The 18,251-nt window shown below is 37.0% G+C and overlaps 1 protein-coding gene across 1 annotated transcript in view; it reads left to right on the forward strand.

Annotated features, from left to right (window-relative positions):
• LOC123758842 (Ca[2+]-channel protein alpha[[1]] subunit D) overlaps positions 1-12,999 on the forward strand; it is a 797,128-nt gene extending 784,129 nt beyond the window's left edge. The window contains exon 43 of the mRNA XM_069338501.1: positions 10,840-12,999. Coding sequence (XP_069194602.1) covers positions 10,840-11,073 — 234 coding nt within the window. The 3' untranslated portion in view covers positions 11,074-12,999. The remainder of the gene's footprint in view (positions 1-10,839) is intronic.
• The last annotated feature ends 5,252 nt before the right edge of the window (positions 13,000-18,251 follow it).

The raw sequence follows: 18,251 nt of genomic DNA on the forward strand, positions 1-18,251 counted from the left end.
ACAGAAGACTCCTGACTGTGATAAAAATGACCAGGATTCTGATAATAGCAGAATTGTTCTGATAATTTGCGCTGCTCTGTGGGAGGAGTAATGTTGAGGGTTGAAGGGCTGTAGCGTCGTCTGCCGAATCAGTGTGGCCACCTGTTAATGTCTGCACTCACTATACCAGCTTAGTGGTTTGCTATAGTGAACACAAATGTAGATACTTATATATAACGTGTATATATAGTGTAATAACAGCAAGAGGCGTGTTGGGAGAAGCCATTTTGGTAAGGGAGATGGCGTCATCTGCATGACTTGTCATGCTGTGTAAGGGTGGCTACTGTGCTCTTTGGGCACTGTACCAGCTTAGTTGAACAGTTATGGTGAACAAAACATGTAGATATTTATATATAGTGTGTATATATAGTGTAATAACCGCAAAACTACAGGTGGTACCTCGGTTTAAGAGTTTAATCTGTTCCTGGAGACGGCTTGTAACCCGAAAACTCGTAAACCAAAGCTAATTTACCCAACAGAAATAATGGGAAATCAATTAATTAATCAATTCCTGACTACCCAAAAACCTCACTTCAAACTAAATTTTATACCTAATTCATCAAAATCTACACTACAAAAGTATGTTCAAGTTATTACTTACCCTTGCTGATGACTGCTGTTGGTGTATGGAAGATGGTGAGGAGGGGGGGGAGGAGCAGAGGTGTTACTGTTTGGAAGGGGAGTCCCTTTCCATTATAACATCAGGCAGTAAAGATTTTTCTGGAGTGCACTCTCTGGCACGTTTTGCCTGCATACCACTAGGTCCTCGTTGTGGCTCACTGCTTGATTTTCTCACAACGAAACGATCCATTGAAGATTGTTTTTCCCTTCTTTGCAACACTTGTCTGTAGTAAGACATCACATTGTCATTTAGAAGGTCAATGCAACAGCCTGTTACAGCTTTATCTGGGTGAGTTTTTTCAACAAAACTTTGCAGTTCTTTCCATACTTCACACATTTTCTTAATGAGGAAGTGACATCCTCTACTGCCTCTACTCACAACTATTTTCTTAGGTTGAACCTTACCACTGGCTTTCTTGGGACCCATGGCGTGATATATAATAACAACTTTTATGCTCAAATTGCCAAATATCCAACAAAACACTGTAAATCCTGGTGAAGAATTCAGGTGGGATAGTCACTGGGTGCGAGGCACTGGTAAACTGAGAGGCGATTGTCGTGCCACCCGTTCTTCGTCGGCCTGTACGCGTATCATTACACTCGTATCCCGATGCAAAATTTCCGAGCAATTCCTGCTCGTAACGAGAAAAACTTATAAAAATGGGGGCGCTCGTAATCTGAGGTACCACTATATTTGTTTATTGTTTTATGAACATAATAATTGAATCACTAAAATGATCACAATATATTTGAGCATAGAGATGATTCACACATTTTAATATATAAATATATCACACTACCCACTATTAAATAATATTACTGCAAAAAAAAAATAAAAAATTAATCAGTGACATTTAAATAATTAGGTAATAATATCCTTGTGGCAACTCCTGCATGACAGTTCGGGCAGAGCTGACCGCCTCCGGCGCTTGCTCTGTCAATGCCTCTTCTTTGGAGAGCCCCTTTGAGTCCCTGGAGCTATACCGGGCTGATGTGCATATATTAGACCGTGGCAGCAGTCAATCAGTGGAGTTCTAGGTCAACCGGAGACCAGAGCCAGAACCTAGCTTCCCCCCCTCAAGAAGAGGCATGAGGAGCAATGGCCTAAAGACACCCCCGTGTAATTGGAAGTAGTCATTGTCTGCCATCTACCAGGTCAGGCACCCAGAAAGGTAGGAATTCCAAAACAAACTACTGCTGGTCAAAAATTGCAAACCGAAAGCCAAACTAGCAAACAGAACTTCCCCAATCAAAAATAAGGAAACAAACATGATGTCACCACAACCGCCGTGCATCCGTCTTCGTAACCTCCCCCTCCCCAGTAGGAGGATGGGGGGGGGGGATCCCAGACCTCCACGCAGGCTATTCTCCCCAGTTCATGAGGCTGTTGTGTCGGTGGCGATCGATCAACTCTGGCTCCATCCTTTGAACAGTGCTGCAGAGCGGTGTTGTTGTTGTCTGTCACATAGCGACCACTTCTATTCACCTGGAGACGTTGCGCTTGTGCGCTGTTTTTCTTTTGTTTTTGTTTTGTTTTGCCTGGTGGGTAACTGCCTGGTGTGGCAGTAGGACCACTTGTATGATTTTGGTGGCCCTCCACTAGGTCCCCATGCTTGCACATATCGCAGGGGTTCAGCTTTTGCCTGTCTCCGTGGCGTAGTGGTAAGACGCTCACCTGGCGTTCCATTAGCTCTTTGTCCTGGGTTCGCATCCTGGCTGGGGAGGATTTACTGGGTGCAAATCCTTAACTGTAGCCTCTGTTTAACTAAACAGTAAAATGGGTACTTGGTTGTAAAAACGATTCTTCCTGAGAGTCGTATTCCAGGGAACATAGGATTAACCCCTTAACTGTGTTGCCTCCAAATATGACACCCCTCCCCCAGGGCGCAGGAAATAAATTCTCTGGAAAAAATTCTTTTGATTTTTTAAAGTGTCAAAAACCCTTCCCTTAGTATGGGTATGTAAAAAAAAAATCGAAATTGTGCTTACTTTGGCTGCTTTGGGGTCCATAAGTTGGCGCATGACGCCATCATTACCCATTCGCCCGTGACGTACGCTCCCGGGACCAGTAGGGCGCCTGGGGCGAGGCGTGCGAGTTGCCGCGAATATATTTTTCTTCATTTTTTGCGCACAGTTCCACATACATTTTATTTGTTTTTACATGCTAATCCTATGTATAATGAACACGTACACTATATTATGGCAGTAAAACATCCGTACTGTCTGAAGACACTGTGTTACATGCATGACACTTGTGTACACATATGCTGCACATATTTACTATGTATCATGCTAATTTATGTATATATACAATCTATTTACACACTATATACTGTCACACACTACATACATTCACCATCAACACATTCAGAACACCGCGAGTGAGAGCAGCCACACCCAGCCAGTCTCCCTCACTCCAACATTGCTCCTCCCACCATACTGTTATTGTTTTTATTACACTATTTACACATGTTATATATACCAATCTACATGTTTTATTTACCAAAACTATGCAAGTAAGCCGGTATTGTGTCCAAACAGTACAGTTGCCACCATACACTGCATGAAAATCACACACAGACATAACAATTACGACATAACCTCCCTCACCAAAATAGCTACTCTCAACATTCTCCTGTTGCTGTTATTACATTATATACACACACTGTATATACCCATGTACATATGTGTTGCCCATAGCGAACCACTAACCCTTAAATTGCGCATCGCATAATATGATGCTTTGACCGACTTGCAGTAAATTGCGCATCGCATCATGTGATGCTTTGGAGTACTACGCAAGATTTAAACGGCCCGCGAATACACGGGGTTCACCACACCTTCATCAGGGCTCTTGTAAACAGACGCCATTTAAAAAAAAAATCGTGGGCCAAATTCCCGGGTGTTAGGGGCCTCAGTATTGAGTGAGCTACCAAGCCTGATGCACGCAGCATGAGCTCACAGCACTGTTGTTCAGCTTGTGACCACAGCATCGCCTAAAAATGCCATAATATACTTGTTCATGCTATTATGTAGCGATGATATTATTACAGAAGACCCCTGACTGTGATAAAACTGACCAGGGTTCTGATAATAGCAGGATTGTGGTGATATTTAGTGCTGTGCGCCATGGAGGGAGGAGTAATGCTGTGGGAGGGAGGGGTGGTGGCGATGTCTTCTGACTGTGTGTGGCCACCTTTTATTGACTGCACTCACCATACCACCATAGTGGTTCGCTATGGTGAACACAAATGTAGATACTTATATATAACGTGTGTATAGAGGGTATAAACAGCAAGAGGAATAGGTTGGGAGCCACCATTTTGGTGAGGGTGGTGGCGTCGTCTGCACGATTTATCATGTTGTTTACAGGTTACCACGATGGTCTTTGGGCATCATACCAGTTTACTTGTACAAGTATGGTGAATAAAACAGGTAGATATTTATATATAATGTGTGTATATAGCGTAATAACACCACAAACAGTATTGTTGGAGGAGAAATATTAGTGCGTCTGGCCTTGAGGGTGGCTGCCAGCTGACTGTGTGAGGTCCTACATCTTTGTGCCTTTATTCACCATACAAGCTTAGATGTACAGTTATGGTGAACAAAACATGTAAATACTTATATATAACTTCTGTATATAAAAGCAAAAACAGTATGGTGGGTGGAGAATGGTGGCAAGTTAGGTGAGGTGAGGGAGGGAGGGAGTGGCAGCCAGTGGTGGGCTGCCACTGCCACTCAGCATACCAACTTAGTGGTTCGTTATGGTGAACACGAATGTAGATACTTATATATAGCATCTGTATATAGTGAATAAAAGCAAAAACAGTATTGTGGGAGGAGAATGTGGGTGAGTCAGGTGACTTGAGGGAGGGCGTGAGTGACTGGCTGGTACACGGCGATCACTCCTTGTTACTTTTTGACTCATAATAGCAACTTAGTGGTTCGTTATGGTGAACAAAACATGCAGATAATTATATATAACCTGTGTATATAGTGTAATAACCGACAAAGTATTTGTTCACTGTTTGATGAACATAATTGAATCAACAATATGCACACCATATTTTTGAGTACAGCGATGATTCACTCATTTTATTATATAAATATATCACACTACACACTATTAAATAATATTACAGCAAAAAAACTACGAAAAATCAATCAGAGACATTGAAATAATTAGGTAATTATCTCTTTGTGGCAACTCCAGCCTGACAGCTGGCGAGCAACAGACCGTCTGGGACGCACGCTGAGTCAGCGCCTGTTTTTTGCCAGACTTCCCCACCCTACAGCGGGCAATATATGCCACTTACAATTTTTTTATTATTTTTCCCATGATCAGTGAACACAATTTAACAGGTTTAGAAGAAAAATATATATATTTTTTTGGTATGCACCAGTGGGTAACACATACTAAATATCCAGGGGCCATACCAGGGTTAAAGTCTATCATATCTGCACTCGTTCCAGGGGTTTTCTTTACAAGGTCTTCGTGCAATACCCTGGCTTTCTCACAAATGATGGCCTCTGAAACACTATCACCCTTTAACTCCTTGTCGTGTATCCAAATTAATAACAACTTTTCCACATCCTCAAGTATTTGTGGCCTTTGTTTCATAATAGCTGTTACGCCTTTTGCCACTTTAGCACTCATAATGTCCTTTTTCTTGGCAATTATAGTGCATATCGTTGACGTGGATTTGTTGTGTTGCCTACAAAGTTCAACAACACATACACCATTTTCATGCTTCCGAATGATCTCTTGTTTTTCTTTTATTGTCATCCTCACATGCGATTTCTTGCCTTGAACCTTACCAATGGCTTTCTTAGAACTCATAGTGAGATATATAATAACAACTTTTATGGTCAAATGTCCAAAAATCCAACAAAACACTATAAATCCTGGAGAAGAATTCAGGCGGGATAGTCCTTGGGCGCGAGGCACTAGTAAACTGAGAGGAGATCATCGTGTCATCATGCACTAGGTCATCCGGTACGCGTATCAACACCCTCGTATTCCGAAGCAACGCTCATATCCCTATGTAAATTTTCCGAGCAAATCCTGCTCGTAACCCAAAAACTTGTAAACAGGAACGCTCGTAATCCGAGGTACCACTGTGTGTGTGTGTGTGTGTGTATATATATATATATTACTATATTTTGGTAGCAGTCTTGTAAACATATATTATTAAATATGACCGAAAAAGTAAGTTTAATAATTCTAACACGCATTTTCTCAATATTTCTTATGTTTCTTTTCACTGTCGATGGTAATTGAAAAATCAATTCTCCAAAATTCATTTTTATTTCTAGTCTGACGTGACACTTGAACGCGTTTCGTAATAACTATTACATTTTCAAAGACTTTAGTTTACACACACACACATCTATAACCTGTAAACACTAAACAGTTCTATGCTATCATTTAAACACCTTTCATCTTATATACCCGCATTTTGGTGAGGTGATATGTTACAACAGTTTTGGATGAGGTGAACAAAACTTTCAACACAAGATAGAACACGAAACAATGGGTATAAATTGGGTAAATTAACCCTCAAACCGCGCATATCATACATAAATGATATCAGTGACAAAACCGAAACCGCGCACATCATTTATATATGATTTCGTGTCTAGCGCTATAATTTAAATGCCCCTCCTGGGATAGGGGCATCTATAGTACAGCCACGACCGATAGTTGCCAGATGCCACCTAGAAAAAAAGTCCAGGCCAACATTCTTGGGTGTTACAGCGTCAGTATTGAGCAAGCCACCAAGGCTGGCGCATGCAGCACGAGCTCACAGCACCGCTGTTCAGCTTGTGACCACAGCATCGCCTACAAATACCATAATATAAATGATACTGCTATTATTTAGCAGTGATAGTATTACTGAAGCCCCCTGACTGTGATAAAACTGACCAGGATTCTGATAATAGTAGGATTGTGGTGATATTTAGCGCTGTGCTCCATGGAGGGAGGAGTAAGGCTGTGGAGGGAGGGTTGTGGCGTCGTTTTCTGACTGGGTGTGGCACCATTTATTGACGGCACTCACCATACCAGCTTAGTGGTTCGCTATGGTGAACACAAATGTAGATACTTATATATAACATGTGTATAGTGTGAGATAACAGCGAGAGGAGTAGGTTGGGAGCCGCCATTTTGGTGAGGGAGAAGCGTCATCTGCACGACTTGGCATGTTGTTTACTGATGGCCACTATGGTCTTTGGGCACCATACCAGCTTATTTGTACAGGTATGGTGAATAAAACAGGTAGATACTTATATATAATGTGTGTATATAGCGTAATAACACCACAAACAATATTGTTGGAGGACAAATATTAGTGTGTCTGGCCTTGAGGGCGGCCGCCGATCAGCTGACTGTGTGAGTAGCTACGTCTTTGTGCCTTTACCCACCATACAAGCTTAGATGTACAGTTATGGTGAACAAAACATGTAAATACGTATATATAACGTCTGTGTATAGTGAATAAATACAGAAACAGTATTATGGGAGGTGAGTGAGGTGGTGTTGAGGGAGGGAGTGGCACTGAGTGGCTCGCTGGTGTTTGGCGGTCACTTCTCGTTGCTTTTTGACTCACAAGACCAACTTAGTAGTTCGTTATGGTGTACAAAACATGCAGATACTTATATATAACCTGTGTATATAGTGTAACAACAGCAAAACTATTTGTTTATTGTTTTATGAACATAATAATTGAATCATTAATATGCACACCATAATTTTGAGTACAGCGATGGTTCACACATTTTATAATATAAATATACCACAATTCACTCTATGGAATAATATTACTGCAAAAAAACTAAGAAAAAATCAGAGACATTGAAATAATTAGGTAATAATATATTTGTGGCAACTGCCGTCTGACAGCTCGGGTGGAGTAGACCTCGTCTGGCGAAGGCTCTGCAAACGTCCCTTTTTTGCCACACTTCCCTACCCTATTGCGGCTAAAAATTGATGCCACCTACGATTTTTTTTGTTATTTTTTCCGTGATCAGGGAACAAAAATGAACACTTCTTTAAGACGAAAGAATTTTTTGGATTTTTTTTTTTGTTGCGCCTGTGGGTGTGAATTCCATTTGGGCCCCTAGCGGTTTGAGGGTTAAAGGGAAGGATGGAAGTAACTGTAAAGGGCCTATTGGCCCATATTTCTTGATGCTTCTATATTGGTGCGGAGTCTTGAAGTGGGTAGAATATAAATGTGCATTAATTGGCTGTTGATTGCTGATGTAATTACCTAAGTGTAGTTACAGGATGAGAGCTATGCTCGTGGTGTCCCGTCTTCCTAGCACTCTTTGTCATATAACGTTTTGAAACTACTGACGGTCTTGGCCTCCACCACCTTCTCCCCTAACTTGTTCCGTCTACCACTCTGTTTGCGAAAGTGAATTTTCTTATATTTCTTCGGCATCTGTGTTTAGCTAGTTTATATCTATGACCTCTTGTTCTTAAAGTTCCAGGTCTCAGGAAATCTTCCCTATCGATTTTATCAATTCCTGTTACTATTTTGTATGTAGTGAGTTGACTTCTTGATGTGTAGTGCCTCGCAGATGTCAAGCCGCCTGCTATCGCTGTATCTACAATAAATATAAATAAATAAATAAATAAATAAATAAATAATATATATATATATATATATATATATACACTTGACTCTTCAGAGGTTGCATGGCATTTTACCTTTCCATGCAATCTCTGAAGAGTCAACTAACACAACACATTTACCCCCTATTAGACTATTTTACAGGAACTTCGTTTCAACAGCTCATAAAATGGAGGAAAGGGTCCTGAAAGATATTGTTGATAGGAACGTTATCCCTACAGACAAAAAACAAAAAATACAATTGACGATTTACTATAAAACCAAAAAAACGCCCAGCCTACCCATGAAAAACTCTCCAGACACAAAGCAGAATGCCATGAAGGAAATCAATGTTGTCTATGCCTTCAAATGCCCACTTGGGGACTGTAAGCCCCAAAGAACTCAGTATATAGGCAAGACAACGTCTCTTTCCAGGCGATTAACAATGCATAAACAACAGGGCTCCATAAAGAAACATAAAATCTCTCACAACCAGACCATCACCAGAGAAGTCTTAACAAACAACACAGAAGTCATCGATAGGTACAGCGATAGCAGGCGGCTCGATATCTGCGAGGCACTACACATCAAAAAGTCAACCCCAGCAATCAACAGCCAATTAATGCACAATTATATTCTACCGACTTCAAGACTCCGAACCAATATAGAAGCATCAAGAGGAAGTATGGACCAATAGGCTCTGCAGTTACTTCCATTCTTATGCTCTCATATCCAATTAATACCCACAGTTTCGTGTTCTGTCTTGTATTTGTCACAAGTTTGTTCACCTCATCCGAAACTGTTGCACCATATCACCTCACCCATATGCAAGTATACGTATGACGGATTAGCTGACTCTGTTTAGTTTTTCAGGTTACAGTTGTGTGTGTAAACTAAAGTCTTTGAAAATGTAATAAGTTATTACGAAACACGTTCAAGCGTCGTGTCAGAGTAGAAATAAAAATGAATTTTGGAGAATTGCTTTTTCAATTACCATTGACAGAGAAAAGAAACATAAGAAATATTAAGAAATTTGTGTTAGAATTATTAATCTTACTTTTTCGGTCATATTTAACAACATATGCTTACAAGAAAGACTGCTACCAAAATATATATATATTTATATATATATATATATATATATATATATATATATATATATATATATATATATATATATATATATATTATATATATATATATATATATATATATATATATATATATATATATATATATATATATATATATATATAAATATATGTATATATACATATATTTATTTATATACAGTGGCACCTCTATTAACGAGTTTAACGACTATCACTGGCTCTTCTTTTCTCTACTTTTGCAAAGAACATATCTATTGACAATTGCTTTTGTCTTTGTTTTAGGATGTTCCTCAAACAAGACAGCAAATTGTCATTAAACATGTTCACACACTGGGTTGTTACTGCTTTATCAGGGCCGTTTTTCCAAGAATGCGGTCACCTTTTCAAACATTACCAACACTTCCTTGATCTCACTGGAAGAGGCAGCATCCTCCCTTACCTCCTCATCCCCTTACTAATGGTGCATATTGTTGATGAGGTCCTGCCATACGCCCTTGTGAGAGCAGTCACACAGACACCACGCTCATGCTTTGCTATAATTTCCTTCTTCAAATCCACAGTAATTGTGTTTTTCTTCATCTTGACATATATATATATATAAGAACTTTTATGTTCAGAGACCTAAAAAGCACAAAAACAATGAAATTCTTCATAAAGAATTAAAGCACGTTCGTCACTAAGCGGGAGACACTGGTAAACTGAAGCATGCCACGCGCTCAGTCAGCTCATACATGTATCAACAAACTCGAGCACCGAGGCAAACCTCAAGTACGGAGTCAGATTTTTTGAAGAAATTGAGCTCGAGAACTGAAAAATTTGAAAACAGGGGCATTCGAAAACCTAGGTTCTATTGTACTGCCACTTGTTGGCGGCCATTCACAATTAGGAGGTCAGTGGGATTATAACTAGGCTCATTTAGGTCTGAGTGAATCACTTGTGGAGTAATTTGGCTGTTTCAATGCTTCATTTTCTTTTAACCTTCCAGTTTTCTGTATTACTTTGCTTACTTTCTGGATGTTTTCTTGGTAAGGGTGATCATAACAATCACCTGCTCCATGTACCTCTGTGAGAGGGGAAAGGTCAGGTTCTTACTCTGGTCCCTGGTAGACCATATCACAATCGACTTGAGAATGGTCCAGGACGGACCGAAACGTCGTCGTCCCTTCAATTTCTAGTGTGTGGTCTGGTCAACATATCACAAGATTCTAATAGCTGATGTGACTCAGTTGGGGGGGTAATCATCTCAGTGATATATAGTTTCAGGGAGACACCGAAGCCCTACATAAAGAAGCGTTTTATTACATTCAACACTGGTCTGGGTTTTTTTTCACTGGGTCTGTAAAATTATGATTATCAGTATGCAATTTGTGGAATATAATTTTATCATTGTATCACTAATCCAGTATTAGTAATGTAATACAAGAATTTCATTGCATTTTATATTTTAACAGGTGTTGGCTGATCAGGGTTTGGGGAAATACTGTGATCCTGAATTTGTACGTACAACTTCAAGGGAAATTGCAGAGGCCTTGGAAATGACCACAGAGGAAATGGACCGAGCTGCTCACAATATTCTCTCTGCTTCCCAACAAGAACTAGCCCCAGAAGATGCCTCTCCTGAGTCACGGGGCCCATCCAGACAAAAACCAGATTCATCATATTATGATCACCAATCACCCTTATAGAAATACGTAAATTAGAGACCTTCTAAATCTGTTATATGGTGGATCATTGATGTGTCCATTTAACCTCTTCCAACCTCATGATTCCTCATGTGTCATTGGAGGCTTTGTGAAGAAGCCTTCTTAAGATGCTCGTACAAGGGTTATAAGTGCTCTGGAAAGAGAACCTCTCTTTGGTCCTATGGTCCTGCCCCTCAAGCTGCCTCTGCTCTGTGGATATTCTTCTGTGGGAGACAGAGGGATAACAAAAATAAGGTTTTCTAGGGCATCTGTTGAAGGTGAAAGGACAGGATGAGGTAGTGCTATTCTCCCAAACTTGTGAATAATTTTATACTTGTGAGTATAGTCACATTCTCATCTTGGAAGGGAATCACAAGAGTTTGAGCCCTACACTATTCCTATAATGCTGATGAAACTGCATCAGGAAGTATGGCATAGCCTATTTTTCACATACAGCTGTTCATATAGTAGGGTGAACGAGTCATATTTGTTAGGATCTCGTTGTTTGGTTTGTGTACAAGCAATTGTTGGTTCACCCAGGGTGGTGAAGTACCCACAGAAGGTTTAATCCCTTGTGTGTGGGTTCTCCTTAACAAAGAGATTAAGATATGTGAAATGATTAGCAGAGTCTAGTTTCTGAGATGCTTTCAGTAAGATTATTTTTGTAAATGGAATCTTATAGAAAGCCTACTCCAGTTATTAGACAGCATATCTTTCATATATCTTCATCCTTGTGCTCGCACTTGGAAGTTATCATATCCCTGAATTTTCTGGGGATATTAAAGCAAATGTTATGTCAGTTCTCTGTAAGGTTAGGTGTAAGACAAGTAATGTATTCTCTGATTGAGGGTCAATTCAGATTGTCTACCATATTCCTTACCAATAATGGGATATAGCACCACGCACAGATCATATCCCCCATTATCCTCAGGCTATGAGAACCAGCAAGTGAAATCAATGCTGTATAACCTCTACACATTTGAGTAGGGGTTAACTTATTTAACCCAAAGTGCCTCTCTCAATTGTGATAATCTGTTGTTATTTCCTCTCAAACAAGTTTCATTGAAAGGTACTGAAATCACCTCATGTCATCCATAATTTCTTACAGCTTCTGTCTCTTAGGAATTTGCTTGTTTTCCTTCAGAGTTCAATTCAATGGTCATTATTATTATTATTATTATTATTATTATTATTATTATTATTATTAAATATTTTATTGTTTTTATTATTCTTATTTTTGCTTGGCCAGAAAAGCTGGCAGGTGACTCACACCTTTTTTTTTTGGGTGTGGGTCTTTGTTATTGTTGTAGAGAGTAGCAGTATAATCCTGTGATCCTAGAAACACGCGTGACACTTTTTGTCGGAAAACCAAACACACAACTTAGCCCAATATTGAAGTTTAGTCTGCATTCATCTGCTATTAAAGTTCATGGTAAATAATATTAGTATATTAAATACTGAAAAAACAGAGAATGGGTAATGACAAGCAAAGAAGAGTATCAAAGCTCTTGGGATGATAATTCACTTCAGGTGGAAATTTCTTACAAAAAATAGGCTTTCTAAGTAGCCTAGCTCTTTTAAAATAGTCCAAAACTTTAATATAGAATGTGGAGTTCATCACTCTTGCATAGCAAGAATAAGCAGAACTATTCAGGGTAAATATGGTAACCAAGTACCTAACAATGTTTCGTTTTATCTTAGGGGCTCAGTGATTCTGTCTACAAAGAGAAATGTTGGTTTCTTGAATGGGTTTAATATTTTATGTCACTGGTAATGACAAGTTGGTTTTGAGTCCCACTTGTCTGATTTGAACTGATTTTTTGGGGAAACAAGAGTTAGAAATCTTGTTTTATTTGCATTTGTTATGATGTAAAAATTACTTTAGGTGACTCTGTAGGACTGTTAGTTTCATTAAAAGAATCTAAAGTTCACTGTACATTTATATCCATATTTTATACTTCATTATTGGAGGCTTTGAAAACTGGAGGAGTGTCTTGTAATCTTATGTTTTAGTACCGATTTGGTACTATTGTGATAATATTGATGCACTAAATAATTCAATGAGATTTAATTAAAAAATTACAAGAATAATCTAAATTTGAAATGATTCTAACTGAAGTTGGCAAGACAAAGGAGATGAGCTCTTGCAAAATATTATTGGGACTCAGTTCTTCAGGCACAATTAACAGAAAGTCTGTCACACTAAATGACCAACATATGCTCACAAGAACTGATAACTTTGTTTATCTCCTGTATTTTCAAATCCTCTATATGGTGGTCAGGTGCTGGAGACAAGGGCCACCTGAATCTCCTTTTGTGTCCCAGAAAAGGAATCCAGGGCCACAGTGATGTATTTTTTGTCATGGATAGATGAATAGGGTCAATATTCAATATATATATATATATATATATATATATATATATATATATATATATATATATATATATATATATATATATATATATATATATATATATATATATATATATATATATATACACGAGTGTGTGTGTGTGTGTGTGTGAGTAAATCACAAAGAAATTAACATGTGATGAACACTGTAACAGTGACAGACCACGAAGGAGGATTAAGACAGGAATTTCCTTAAGTACTTTCATATTTAATAATACATTGTCAGAAGGATGCTTCTGAAGATGTATTATTAAATACAAAGGTACTTAAGGAAATTCCTGTCTTAATCCTCCTTCGTGGTCTGATACTGTCATATATATATATATATATATATATATATATATATATATATATATATATATATATATATGTCGTACCTAGTAGCCAGAACTCACTTCTCAGCCTACTATTCAAGGCCCGATTTGCCTAATAAGCCAAGTTTTCCTGAATTAATATATTTACTATAATTTTTTTCTTATGAAATGATAAAGCTACCCTTTTCTCTATGTATGAGGTCAATTTTTTTTTATTGGAGTTAAAATTAACGTAGATATATGACCGAACCTAACCAACCCTACCTAACCTAACCTAACCTATATTTATTGGTAAGGTTAGGTTAGGTAGCCAAAAAAAGCTAGGTTAGGTTAGGTTAGGTAGGTTAGGTAGACGAAAAAACATTAATTCATGAAAACTTGGCTTATTAGGCAAATCGGGCCTTGAATAGTAGGCTGAGAAGTGCGTTCTGGCTATTAGGTACGACATATATATATATATATATATATATATATATATATATATATATATATGTCGTACCTAATAGCCAGAACGCACTTCTCAGCCTACTATGCAAGGCCCGATTTGCCTGATAAGCCAAATTTTCATGAATTAATATATTTTCTCGAGTTTTTTCTTATGAAATGATAAAGCTACCCATTTCATTATGTTTGAGGTCAATTTTTTATAATTGGAGTTAAAATTAACGTAGATATATGACCGAACCTAACCAACCCTACCTAACCTAACCAAACCTATCTTTATAGGTTAGGTTAGGTTAGGCAGCCAAAAAAGTTAGGTTAGGTTAGGTTAGGTAGTCGAAAAACAATTAATTTATGAAAACTTGGCTTATTAGGCAAATCGGGCTTTGCATAGTAGGCTGAGAAGTGCGTTCTGGCTATTAGGTACGACATATATATATATATATATATATATATATATATATATATATATATATATATATATATATATATATATATATATATATATATATATATATATATATATATATATATATATATATATATATATATATATATATATATATCTGCGTGTACCGTACTTGCCAGCATATTAGACACAATTTTTTATTTTTAAATGTATCAAAAAGTGTCCTGCATCTAATGCGGCCTTATTATGGATGTAAGACCGAGCACCATAGGCTAGGGAGCCATGAGCATAATGGGTAATTTTGCTAAGCACAAAAATCGATACTAATAATAAAATATTGAAAACAAGCTATATTATTACAGTAAATTGTGTTACTAATAATAAAATATTGAAAGCAAGCCAAGCTATCACTGTCTGTTATCACAAACTTCTGAAAAAGTGCTTACGATCTGTCGGCAATTATGAAGGAAACTCAAATCATCTCGCCACCTTACCCAGCATACATAACCCACACCTGATATATGTCATACATTATTTAACAACTGTGTTACCTTTAAGACACATTTATTCATTAAATGAAAATGCTCCAAAAAATTTGAAAGGAATGTTCAACTTTCATCCGCCTGTCAGCCATTTGCAATGAGTGAATGACAACAAAACCATAGTGCTGCAATGGTGTACCACCCCCGGGTGTGCCGCTCTGGTGGACTGATGCAGCAACAAAACATCACATCCAGAAATACAAGTTTCACATCCTGTATAGCAATTCTCTTACCCAAAATATAAGCAACTACACAACTGATCTTAGAGGAGGTAAGAGTGGAGCACAAAATACACTTTAAAAATCCCTCACTATAAGTGAAGGATTTCCTTCACTATAAGTGAAGGATGAAACATATTAAAATAGTTTATTCCCCACAAAATATCCTTGTAAAATAGGGGGTGCGTCCTATGTGAGGGGTGCTTCTTTTACGCCGGCAAATACGGTATATTATTTATATATATATATATATATATATATATATATATATATATATATATATATATATATATATATATATATATATATATATATATATATATATATATATATATATGTCGTACCTAGTAGCCAGAACGCACTTCTCGGCCTACTATGCAAGGCCCGATTTGCTTAATAGGCCGGGTGATTTTCTTTATTTTCAATAAATTGTTTCCAATTAGTTTATTTTAATTATTATTATTATATTATATTAAGAACATAAATTATTGACTTAATTGTGTTAGTTTAGGTTAGGTTACGATAGGTTAGGTTAGGTTAGGTAGGGTTGGTTAGGTTCAGTCATATATCTACATTAGTTTAAGCTCAAATTTAAAAAAATTAACTCATACATATTGAAATGGATAGCTTTATCATTTCATAAGAAAAAATATTGAAAAATATATAAATTCAGGAAAACTTGGCTTATTAGGCAAATTGGGCCTTGCATAGTAGGCAGAGTACGACATTCTGGCTACTAGGTACAACATATATATATATATATATATATATATATATATATATATATATATATATATATATATATATATATATATATATATATATATATATATATATATATATATATATATAATATAATTATACACAATATATACAGTGGTACCTTCGTTTATGATTGTAATCCGTTCTCAGAGATGCGTCGTCAACCAAAATTAATTTTCCTATAAGAGATAATGTAAATTGAATTAATCCGTTCCACACTCCCAAAAATATTAACTTAAAAATACATTTTATACTAAATAACGCTCATTTTGTAATATCTACAATACAGTATTTATGTCTTACATTGAATGAGGACTCTTATTGGTGTATGAAAAACAGTAAGAAGGAGGGGAGATATTAGTATTTGAAAGGGGAGTCCCCCCCTTCCATTATAACATCAGGCAGTGATGACTTTTCTGGGTTACTCTCTCTCCTTCATTTTGCTGCATACCACTAGGACCTGCTTGTGGCTCATTGCTTGTTTTTCTCACTAAAATCCTGTTTAGCGACACTTATTTTTCACTATGTTGTAACACACGTCTGAAGTGAGACATCATATTGTCATTAAAAAGATTAACACAACAGCCTGCTACAGCTTGATTTGGGTGAGCCTTTTCAACCAAAGTTTAGGTTGAACTTTACCACTGACTTTCTTAAAACCCTTGGCATGATATATAATAAGAACTTTTATTTTAAAAAAAGCAAAAAAGGAGGCAAACAATGAAATTCTTCACAAAGAATTCAAGCATGGCCACAGTCGTCACTACGTGGGATAGACTTGTAAGCAAACTGAGAGTGCCTCACCCTGCAATCACAGCACCATGCGTTCATTCGACCCATACGCGGACGAACAGACCTCAGCTTCCAAGTAAACCATCGTACACCAATTCAAATTTTACAACGAATTTGACGTCATACACCAAAAAATTCATACTTTAGGGCAGTTGTCAACTGAGGTGCCACTGTATATATATATATATATATATATATATATATATATATATATATATATATATATATATATATATATATATATATATATATATATATATATATATATATATATATATATATATATATATATATATATTAATATATATTATATTCCAAGAGATTTTTAATATTGTGATTGCATTTGCATTATCATAATATGACCATAGGTTGTTAATATTTTGTCTGGAATCTTTTAGCCTTGAATATTCCTAGTTTTTGAATAACAACTTCCAAAGATCTCTGGTGCTCAATGTCCATGACATTTGTCTTTCGTGTTTCAACCATTACATACATTTATACCTGATGCATTTTCAGCCACTATCATAATTCATTTTAGTAAATAACAAATTGTTAATATTTGATCAATAGTGTTTAGGAAGCCAATTCTATTCTGGGATACAATTGTGTTATATAGACCCCTGTAATGTTGACTATTTTGTTGAACTGTAATAGCCAGTCTTTGTGATGATGAGTTAGCAGGCAAATTGTCTGCTGTTGTCATCCAAGGATGGTTGTGGGAAATCCTCTGTTATGCCCATGCCTGGGAAATGTGTTGATATATACAGTCAGTCAAATTGTTTGTCTTTTGTTCATTCATTTCAGCAGTGCAATTTTTATAGGCAAAATTTGTATTCATGTTTACACAGAATAATATAGGGAAGGTAACATTGGCAGACTGTATATTTCAGTAAAACATCTCCATAACTCTATGTTCCTCTCTCATAAACTGTGGATAATTTAATACAGGTGTTTGACACATGTCCTGTCAAAAGTTACTATGGATGTCTTACATTTCCTCTATCAGTTATGACATGTTTAACATATATTTTATCAGAAATTACAAAAGATAACTTGCATGTGTCCTATCAGAGGTTTCTGCAAATGTTTCAAATGTTCCACCAGATGTTGTTACAGATGCTGCACATGTGTCCCATCAATTTTTTTACATGTGCTCCAGAAGTTACTGCCAGTGTTTCACACATGTCCCACCAGACATTACTACTGATGCATCTCTGTATTTTGTAAAAATATATTACACATGAATTGTCTGACATTGCTGCTGATGCTTCACATGTGAAGCATCAGGAG

Source organism: Procambarus clarkii, chromosome 1 (genome assembly GCF_040958095.1).
Source record: "Procambarus clarkii isolate CNS0578487 chromosome 1, FALCON_Pclarkii_2.0, whole genome shotgun sequence".
NCBI lineage: Eukaryota > Metazoa > Arthropoda > Malacostraca > Decapoda > Cambaridae > Procambarus > Procambarus clarkii.